Below are 11,505 nucleotides of genomic sequence, written 5' to 3' on the forward strand. Positions count from 1 at the left end.
AAAAACAAATAATTATGTATAGAACATAAATTATCTATGTTTAAAAGATCAGAATCTCATCTCGAATAAATTTACGAAAAGAAAATTATTCCAATAACCTACTTAAAATATAAAATCCCCTTTTAAAAAAAAAGCGTTCTTAATAATATATTTTTTACGTGTAATAGTTGAAAACTGACAATTGAATATCGATCTAGAATATTATTTTAATATATCTAATGGTAAAATATTAATTGTAATAAAATGTTTTTGAATTTTAATATATCTAATGGTAAAATCTATTTTATTAACATAATATATTTTTATTCATTTATTATTTTGACGTTACAAAATATTGCTTTTGTTTTATTTGTATATTATTTTTTTAATAATTTAGTTTCTTTTTAAGTAAATTTAAAATTATCAAGAATATAATATATTTAAAATTATTAATTTAAATATATCAAAATATGATGTCTCATTTTTATGTGTGTTTGCGTTAAGCATATTTAATTTGTAGTTTATATATTTAATAACACGTTGTTGCATGCCGTACTATGATTTTAATAAATGTGTTGTCATTTCATTTTTATTACTACTAACATGATTTTTTACTGATCAGTGATAATGTATTTTTAATGGTTATGCATTATATTTTATCGTATATTTTCTAACTCTTCATGCTGACACTTTTTTTAGAATCATTTTAATTAGATAATAGGTTTAAAGATGTAAATAAAATTGTGTATATTGTAAATTTAAAATTTTTAGTGTAACTGAGCACTATCAATTATGAAAATTATATTATGATTTTATTTTACTAAATCTTTATTTATGTGTATATTTTTTGTTTTATTTTGTATTTTTACAAATTTATTGTCTTATTCTTTAATTGGAGAGAATTGTTATTTCTAATTTTTGTTTCATATACCTTAAAAGTCTTCGGGTGATTTTTGTTTGTTTTGTTTCTCCAATTACAATGTACAGTTCGACCGTTTTTTTTTTTTTGGGATCAAACTACTAATATCATCAGATAGAAAAGCTTAAACTCCAAGAATGTAGTGAGTATTTGTGTTAGAGAAAACTGATTTAGCCACTAATATAGTGAGATATTATAATATTAGAAGGTATGAAAACTCTTCTGTGTTGTCCTATGCTGGACATAATTAAATTGTTGTCAATTGTTTTTTTATTTGTGATAACTGAAAATACATCTTTATGTCTTCCTTACATCATCCTTAATTGGTTTACGGTTCGACAATTTCTAATATACCGAGAGTAACATAATTTTAGATGTTGATTATCTCCTTCCAATTAGGAATGCACATAATGAGAGAAATTCAAAGTGAGACCAATTTACAATTTTGTCGTCATATCTATATAGAGTTAGTATATAGATTACTCTATATGTTTCAAAATGTAATAAGTTTTAATTAAAATCTATAATATTTAAAAGTTATTACTTTAGAAAAAATTTATTTAACATATAAATTTAATCAATTACACAGTAATTTAAATAATTTAATTGACCACACAATATTCAATAAATATAAAGTTACATTGAAATATAAAAACAATTTATATAGTGAAACAAAAAATACTTTTAAACCATTATATTACAAAACAAATGGAATATTCAAATTATATTGAAACATTAGAATAGTTAGAATCAGAAAAGATGAAATTTCAACGTCGATCATTTACGTCGGCCATGCCTTAGACCATCTCCAATGTATTCTTTTATTTTTTTTTCTAAAATAGAGGAATTTCATAATAGAGATGGATTTGTCTCCGGTGTATTTTCTATTTTCTCTCCTAAAAAAGAATATTCTTGATATATTTTTTTCTAAGTTTACCAATAATATTTTTTATTTGTGAAAGTTGAAAACAACCTAATTTATTTTAGTATTTTATAAAATTATGATATTATTTACACTAAATATTTCTTTACAAAATATTATGTAAAAAAAAGATATATTTATATAAATAATATATTTCAAAAAAAAAATATTTTTGTTATAATTGTTTAAGTAAAAAATTAAAGGATCATTTTGTAAAAATAAATAGAGGAGGTGACATGGCAAAAATAGAGTTTCTCATTGGTCGATTATTTTTGCCTACGTAGACACTCTATCTGAGGCTTATATCCTCCACTTTTAATTAAACTCTGTAATATTTAAAAGTTATTACTTTAGAAAACTGTCATTTAATATATAAATTTAATCAATTACACAGTAATTTACATAATTTAATTGGCCACACAATATCTAATAAATATAAAGTTACATTGAAATATAAAAACAATTTATATTGTGAAACAAAAAATACTTTTAAACCATTATATTTTAGAGCAGATGGAATATTCAAATTATATTAAAACATTAGAACAGTAAGAATCAGAAAAGCTGAAATCTCAACGTCGATCAATTACGTCGGCCATGCCTTAGACCATCTCCAATGTATTCCTCTATTTTTTTCTCTAAAATAGAGAAATTTCATAATACAGATGGATTTGTCTCTGATGTATTTTCTATTTTCTCTCGTGAAACAGAATATTCTTGATATATTTTTTTCTAAGTTTACAAATAATACTTTTTATTTGTGAAATTTAAAAACCAACCCAATTTATTTTAGTATTTTATAAAATTATAATATTATTTACACTAAATATTTCTTTACAAACTATTATGTAAATAAAAAATATAATTTTATTTATATAGATAATATATTTCACTAAAAAAATATTTTCGGTTATAGTTGTTTAAGTAAAAAGTTAAAGGATTATTTTATAAAAACAAATAAAGGAAGTGATATGACAAAAAAATAGTTTCTCATTGGCCGATTATTTTCGCCTACGTGGACACTCTATCTAAGGATTATATCCTTCTTTTATTACAACACTTTTAACTGTTCATTTAAAAAAATTAGATATTTGTATAATTATTATAAATCGTTAAAATAAAATTTATTTTTTCCACCGGATTTCTGAAAGAATTTTGAAAATCTAAACTCCAAACGTAATTTAAAACTCTAAATTCTAAGAAAATTTAATAATTAAACTCAAATCTTAAAAGTATACCTTAAACCCTATACTACAAACACCAAAACCCAAATTTTAAAATAAGTTATATTTATTATATACAATTCTTAACACAAATTTTAAACTTTAAACCCTGAATATTAAACAAACTCTTAATATTTAAACTATAAACTTAACCATAAACTTTATTCTCCATGAAAATACTTTTATAATTTAAATTTATAAAGAACAAAATTTTAACCTTAGACTTTATATTTAAATATAAAAAATTTAAATCCAAATATAATAACAAATAATAGTCATAATACAAATAAATAAAAACTGTTTTCTCTTTGGTTGATAACAAATAGAATGTATCATAGTAAGTGTTATATTTCATGCTTTGCGTGATAATTTTAATGCACAATTCATATTTAAAAAAATTGTTTAATATTAATAAGGCTCAAAGGAATTTATTATGTTTTGCTAATCCATTCTGTATCAATCTAGATGCTAGACTAAAGCTGAGTTGAAACACATGACGAATCCTAATATTTGGAAAAAGAAAGAAGACGCACAGAACAATATTCATTAAGTTTCAGAGCAACTTAATATATGCAAGCCCACAGAAGCCCATTAAAAACACAACGTAAATTAACTTTTTTCGTGAAGAGTATGACACGTGGCAGTACTTCATTGGCCGATTTTTTTTTGAGGATGTGGCAGCTTCACCATTGAGTATATGCCCCTTTTAGTATAGTATAGATTAACATAAAATGTCAATGAATTGTTTCAAAATGTAATTAAAAGAGAGTAAATTAGATGAAAGTATTTATTATTCAATAAGAAATCATCAAATAAATTAATCTCTCAAATAAAGTATTTTTAACTATATTATATTTATTTTTGAAAATTACAACAAACATGTATCAATTTTATAATAATATGTTATTGGTTTGCCACTTTAACCGCTTTGTTTCAATACAGACACTTCTAATTTATGTGCCACAGTTTATACTATATTTTTTAAATGATACTTATTCTGATTGCAAATTATGACAGTGATCAAATATTAAAAAAAACAATAAATTAATCCATGCATAGGATGGGCAGTAATACTAGTTACACACTAAATCAGAAAACTCAAAGCAGCATATTACACATCAGCATGCTTCTAGATTTTGATAGATAAAGAAGAAATGAACAAGTTTTTTTTTGACGAAAATGATTAATGATTGATAGATTAGAGCATCTCCAACCCTACTCCATTTTCTACTCTAAACACTATTTTGGAGTAAAATCTTCTCCAACCCAATTCCATTTTCAACTCCAAAATGGAGTAATGGCTAGGGTTACTCCATTTATGGAGTAATCTTATCCATTACTCCATTTTGGTGTTGAACTTTTTTTATTTGTGAAATGGTCCTTTAAATCTTTGATGTTTTTATTTCTTACTTAAATAATATTTTAAAATGATACAATAACATAAATTAATAAGACATTCCATTATTTAATAATTTTACATAAAAATATATACTAGAACTAAAATATAATAATAACATAAAATAAAGATAACATAAAAAGATCTACAGTTGTGTTTTGCTATTGTGAAAAGACATGTTCGGTTTTGAAAAAAAAAAGTGTTACATGACGCAATGACTATATGTATAATTTTACATAACATGATAATTGAGGATGAGTGTGAATTCGATGCACCAACTGAATTTGGAAGAAAAGCTCCACCTCCAGATACCGAAATTGTAGAAGATGAAAATGTCTGATTTCAAAAAAAAAAATTCGATTTAGGAATATCAAAGATACATAAGCTTATGTTTCATTACGAAATGCATTAGTTGATCATTTGTTAGAAAAAAATTCTAATGTCATTATTAGAAAGAGGGTTCTGGTTACAATACAACGCAAGAAACTGTCTTTAGAAACATAAATACGTAACCCTTTTGTCCCCCATGCCTAAAGACAACCCAAAAAAAGTTTTTAAAATAAAACATAACATAAAAAAATACTTAAAATGTCATAGAACTTAGATAACTAAAATGGACCAACAATTAGCATATGGTAAGGGCAGTTGTGGCATCGTTAAAAACCTAATTTGGAAAATCCAGTGGGTCAAAACCAAGCTAGGGAAAAAAGAGCACACACAACAGCCTTTGCTAAATTGTTGATCAGCTGGTTGGAGAGAACTCAATAAAGGTGAAGGCTTCGTAATTAGAAACTTGGCCAAGGCATTTTTCTTGATCTTGAATAGACTTAAGCATTCCAGTGACAACTTCCATGAGCTTCTTTGATCTAGCACGAGTCATTGGAACTTCTGGAATGGCTAAAATATCTTCGTTGTTGATCTTTTCTTGAACATGTTTATGTTGCATTCCTATGATCACATCATCCACTCCCGCTTGAAAAGGATTTGTCCTCAAATCTGGATCATCTGCAACAAAAAGAGCCAAGTCAGAAAGATTGAAACTATCACTAACATCATATTTACCTTGAAGGTCAAGTTTATAGGCATTGTTGCTGATTCTGTGTGTTACTGTGAAGGGACCATCAATTCTTGGCATCATCTTTGATTTCTTTTCATTTGGAAATCTCTCCTTCCTCAAATGCACCCAGACTTGATCACCCACATCAAAGACCATCTCACGCTTGCCCTTATTTGCTTGTCCAGCATATTGCTTAGTCTTTTCCTCCAAATTCCTTCTAGCTTCAGCATGAATCTGTTTCACCATCTCTGCTTTCTTTTTCCCATCAACACTAACTATTTCACTTAAAGGTAAAAGTATTAGATCCAAAGGTGAGATGGGATTGAACCCATAAAGAATCTCAAATGGTGAAAACTTAGAAGCATAATGCATGGCATGATTATAAGCAAATTCATCATGTGGCAAACACTCTTCCCAAGATTTCAAGTTATTTTTAATGAATGCACGCAGGAGTGTCCCTAGAGTTCTATTTACTATCTCAGTTTGACCATCAGTCTGTAGATGACATGTAGTGGAGAATAGCAGTTTAGGTCCAAGTTTAGACCATAGAGTTTTCGAGAAATGACTAAGAAACTTAGCATCTCTATCTGACACTATAGTCCTAGGCAATCCAAGCAAACAAACTACTTCTTTAAAGAACAAATTAGCTACATGTAATGCATCATCAGTTTTGTGACATGCTATGAAATGAGCCATTTTTGAAAACCTGTCAACAACCACAAATTTAGAATCTTTTCCTGCTCTGGTCCTGGGCAATCCGACAATGAAGTCCATTGTCGGATGAGTAGGAATAGGTAAGGGAGTGTACAAACCATAAGGCTGAACCTTTGACTTAGCTTGTTTGCAAGTGACACACTTCCCAGAGACCCTCTCCACGTGTCTCTTCATGTGTGGCCAGTAAAAATGATCCTACAAAAATTTAAGAGTCTTCGCAATTCCAAAATGCCCCATCAAGCCTCCTCCATGAGTTTCTCTAGCAAACAAATCTCTCAAAACGCAGTTAGGCACACATAATCGATTTACATAAAAGAGATACCCATCCTCTTGGGAAAAAATATCCCGGTATCATTTCCTCCAGCCTCCAGGCATGATCCAGACCCTCGGGTCCCCGATAAAGGAACTTTCCAGGTCCCCGCTAGAAGGAACCCCAAGTTTGGTCCCTAGAACCGAGCTCCCTTCCAAGTAATGGAAAACTTCCGATAAAGGAGAACCTTCCATATTTCCGAATATGAAAGAGTTTAACCTAATGGAAACGACTCCTAGACGACTATATAAGAGCTACTAAAACCCTAATGCAAAGGATCGACCTCTCCAAGGCTTAGAGACTAGGACTAGACGGCTAGAATTAGGGTTCTTACCAAATACCTTGTAACCTCGCTTATTCTTGCTTGTTCTACCTAATAAAAGTCTCTTCAAGCCCATATTCTTATTATTCCTTCAAATCCTTATGAAATACATACAAACTCATCTGGTTTACCAGCTTGTCCATTGTTCTGTAGTACTCACAAAGAGCCTCCACAAAAATCCCCTAACAGTTTGGCGCTAGAAGGAGGGGAGTAATCTAACTACGTGATGGTGGCGGTGGATGAGCACGGCGAACCAACTGAAGCGTCTCAAACGGCAGCTGAGTTTCAAAAGCAAATAGACGGCCTGCAAGGCCAAATCGCCGACATGCATCGAGCTCGGGAGACTACCGGAGAAAATCCAGACCTCTCTTCAAAAGTTCAAGGTCTGAAGGAGAAACTTGACGAGCACTCCAAACAGCTGGAGCAAAGCGCCGAGAAGCTAAGCCAGCTTCAGTCGGCGAACACTGTCTTCTGGGACCAGAACCAAGCCCTCAACGCGGTAGACAACAAGAAGCGTCGTTTCAACACCCGGGTCTAGCCTATGGGAAATCTGAACACGCTTAGCACCGGAGGAGGTACTACCGATACGCCTCCTGCATCTGGAGTAGCTGGGACAACTCGGGAAGGGACCAAGAATCCTTAAATCCATGACCTAGAAGAGAGTGATTCCGAGCCGGAATCCGAGAAAAAATCACCTGAGAGGGCTGCAGCAATAGAGTCCTCCATAACCACCTACCTGGAGCAGATTTTTTCTAAGAGATTCGACACCATGTAGTCCATGGTGGAACGCCTACCAGGAGTAGCTCCCCCAATCCGGAGGAGCAAATCAGATTCCTACGCCGATACCCCCTTCGTGGAGGAAATCGCCTCAGTCGAGATGCCCAGAAAGTTCTCCTTCCCCAGCATCAAGATGTATGACGGTACTGGTGACCCCGACGATCACATCGCGCAATACAAGTAAAGGATGTTGGCGGTTGCACTCTCTAGAGAGTCCCACGAAGCCACGATGTGCAAAGGTTTCGGCTCCACTCAGATCGGACCTGCCTTGAAATGGTACATTAATCTCCCTACCGGATCCATATCTTCCTTCGCAAGCCTCAGCGACAAATTTGTGGAGCAATTCACAAGCAGTAGGAGCCTGGAGAAGACTTCAGATGGTCTCTACAAGATCCTCCAGCATCGAGTGGAACCCCTGCGAGACTACATAGCCCGTTTCAACCAGGAGAAAGTGGCGGTCCCCGAATGCAGTATCTCTACCGCGATCTCTGCCTTCAAGAGAGGTCTACTTCCAGATGGGGGGCTATACAAAGAGTTGACCATGTATCCTTGCAAAACCATGGAAGATGTGTTATCCCGAGCCTGGGTGCAGGTGAAGTGGGAGGAAGATGTTGCTAGCCGTGTGATACCACTCAAATTACCCTAAGGAGATGTTACTCTCATCAAAAGAGGTTCAGATGTAGTACTTAGAGATCGAATCCACAAGGAGCTAGGGAACAATTAAATCTAGTGTTTATTAATTCTAAGAGTTATAAATGTTTAAATGAAATTGCAATAGTAACAAGCGAAGTAAATAGTAAATGTAACTTGGTTGGAAATGATATTAGATGCAGGGCCACTATTCAAGTGTTGGAGATTATAATATATATAGATGCCTATTTGTTGCATGCATGATATGTTAAAGCTCAACCGCTTAACTCAGCGATCAGCTGTCGCATGTTTCACTGGTTAACAAGCTAGATCTCGTGTCTCAACGGTTAGTATGTTGACAACAAAAGAGTGTCGACCGATGGTCCTATAGGGACGTCGACCGATACACCTTTACCTACGTTGACCGATAGTCAGTTGAGGACATCGATCGACAGGTTCTAGCCAGGCCTATGCGCGAGTATGATATGCTCTATTAAGATACTAAATTGGTGGTTAGCCCTCTCTAGCAGTCCTAATATGATAGATAGATGTCAGGATGGGATAACAAGGGTGTTTGAGTATGCAATCCTATGATCAAGTTCTAGCTAGCAGGGCTAAAACAAGCAATGAATACAAATCTATCATGAATATCACAGCAAGGCAGATCTATAGTTTGGGCCTAATCCCACAAACCTATATGAACCTTGGATCTAATAAATGAACTACTCAGACATAGCAAAGCAATTCATGACAATGAAGAAATGGATGAAAAGAAACGAAAAGAAACGAAAACAAGGAGTTCCAATCACAAGTGATATTCTCTCCAAAACTCCCTCTCTCTCTCAAAGTAAAACTGTAACAAAAAGCTCTCTCTGCCGTCAAAACACTTAGGCAGTATATAATCTACTAGGTTAAAAACTCATCAGGGTATTTTCGTAATATGGCTTGGACTTGGGCTTCAAGTCCGCTGGATCCAAATTATCACATGTCCAATGTCTCGACATCGATCGATGGTACTTGTGTACATCGATCGATATTAATCTTCATTTGTCGAGGCATCTCATGGTGTCGATCGACAGCACTGGATGTGCATCGATCGATTGTTCTTCCTCTCGTCGACCTCTACATGGTCAGCTCGGGTGAAATGTCCTTTAAGCTCTAAAATGCTCCAAAGTCATAGCTTTACTCCGAAATGCACCTGAACATGAAAACATACCTAGAAGAGTAGAAAACATATATATATATATATATATATATATATATATAGTAAAACACCTATATACCATGGATGAAAACAGGTCAAATCCAAGGTATATCACCGTGCCAAGGCTCAGCCAAAGCAGGACCAAAGGTCAGCCCGATCAGATCGAGGAGACCGAGAGGAAAGATCCTCCCATAAAGGGTCCAAAGACTCTGGCAGTAGGAACATGGGCATGTTCCAGTACCGGCCTCAAGAGAAGGAAGAAGGGATGTCGGTATCTCCTTGGCCCGATATCTCCCACCTCTCGATATCAACACCAGAGCTAGTCAACGCACTAAGACAGATGGGCCTCCAAAGATGAAAGCACCTGACTCGTTCCGGAACCCGGAACTCTGGTGCAACTTCCACCGCGATCATGGTCATAAAACCGAAGACTGCATCGCCCTAAGGATCAAGGTCAATGATCTACTCCAAAAGGGGCATCTTCGAGAATTCCTCTCAGAGAAAGCCAAGGCCCACCTCAGCAAAGAAACAGCAGGAAGATCCAAAGGAGCTGCACCAACCTCGCCACCTCGCCAAGATCGGGTGATCAATGTCATATCCGGAGGCTCGGAAGTAAGCGGAGTGAGCCACGCTGCCGCAAAGAAAAGCACCCGAAACACCAAGCATGGTCTGGAAACGACCCAACCGAAGTGCCTACTTGTAGGCACCGACGAGATAAGCTTCACAGCTAAGGAGCAAGAGAAAATCCTAGCTCCCCACCATGATGCTCTAGTTATCTCTCTCACCGTAGCAAGCTGCTTGGTAAAAAGAGTACTAGTAGATAACGGAAGCTCCAACAACATTATCTTCCAGATGGCATACCAAGATCTAGGGCTGGAGGAAAGCGCCCTAACGCGAAAGATAACCCCACTCATCGGATTCAGAGGTGAGGTCAAGCAAACCGCCGGAGAGGCTATCCTCCCAGTATACGCTGAAGGGGTCAACATGTCTACCAAATTCCTGGTCGTAGATTGTCAATCAGCATATAACATGATTTTGGGACGACCCTGGATTCACGACATGGAATCAGTCCCTTCAACCCTTCATCAGATGGTGAAGTTCCTTACTCCCTGTTGCATCAGAGTAATCAGGGGGGACCAGGAGAACTCTCGATCATACTACCAGACCACCCCGAAGGGGAAAACCAAGGTCTTATAGCAATTACAGAGAAGACCTCGAACCCCGCGAACCCAGGGATCAGAGGTCAATGATACAAATAGTTGGGGTCGTTTCGAAGAAGGCGGATCCTCAACCCGAGGAATCCTCAGAGAACCTACGTCGACCGCTCCGCATGGTCTCCCCTGAAGCCCTTCAAAGTTGCATCTGCTTGTAAGACCTGGTCCTCGCAGGACCCTCGCCTCCTACCTTACAGATGCAGGATGGAGACACTTAGCCAGGCAGGAAACCTCCGAGCCTGCTCGCTCCAGTGGATGAATGTGACTACACGTTTCGTAGAAGTGCTGAGGATCTTCATCACCAGGAGACAGTGGTTCCCGAACACTAAAGGCCGGAGCATGAAACGAGTCTCGACCACAGTCTCTACCCCCAAGAAAGAGACAGAACCCTGCAGAAGAAGGAGGAACCCTCCAGAAAAGACGCTTGTCCCCTAAACAAGTCAAACCCTGCGGATCACCTAGCAACAAGAGGTAAAACATGGCCTAACCACCGGGGTACCTCGCAAGCTGATATCTTGCACGGTCTCCGGACCATGATTTCTATTAATTATTTTTATCTATTATTTAAGCATTATGTTTTTCTACTCCTATGTACGCTGAAACGTCTCCGGACAAAGCGTATATAATAGAATAGTTCCGACTATTAAAGAGTAGTAGGAATGCCATAATACTTAAAGGGGTAAATGAGCTGGATCAGGTCCAAAAAACCTTCAATCCTGGCCAACCCTTTATGACAAAGTGACACGACCACGAAAAAACAAAACGGGTATGAGACATAAGGTAGGAATGGGTCTGCGCAAGCCCGAGTATGCCGTCAATACTACCTAAAACCCCTGTA

The 11,505-nt window shown here is 35.4% G+C and overlaps 1 protein-coding gene across 1 annotated transcript; it reads left to right on the forward strand.

The window, feature by feature from the left end:
• Positions 1 to 9,807: 9,807 nt before the first annotated feature.
• Positions 9,808 to 11,102, forward strand: LOC108870433. Its single transcript, XM_018655906.1, has 2 exons — positions 9,808 to 10,641; positions 10,842 to 11,102. The coding sequence occupies exons 1-2, from the start codon at positions 9,808 to 9,810 to the stop codon at positions 11,100 to 11,102; spliced, it is 1,095 nt and encodes a 364-aa protein (XP_018511422.1).
• Positions 11,103 to 11,505: the final 403 nt, after the last annotated feature.

This window comes from Brassica rapa, chromosome A02 (assembly GCF_000309985.2).
Source record: "Brassica rapa cultivar Chiifu-401-42 chromosome A02, CAAS_Brap_v3.01, whole genome shotgun sequence".
NCBI lineage: Eukaryota > Viridiplantae > Streptophyta > Magnoliopsida > Brassicales > Brassicaceae > Brassica > Brassica rapa.

What these genes read in the sequence shown, in the direction of transcription:
- LOC108870433 (XM_018655906.1), top strand. Translation starts at nt 9,808, where the DNA reads ATGAAAGCACCTGACTCGTTCCGGAACCCGGAACTCTGGTGCAACTTC. An exon ending in CCCCGAAGGGGAAAACCAAG is followed by an intron (nt 10,642 to 10,841) that starts GTCTTATAGCAA and finishes TGGTCCTCGCAG; the next exon opens with GACCCTCGCCTCCTACCTTA.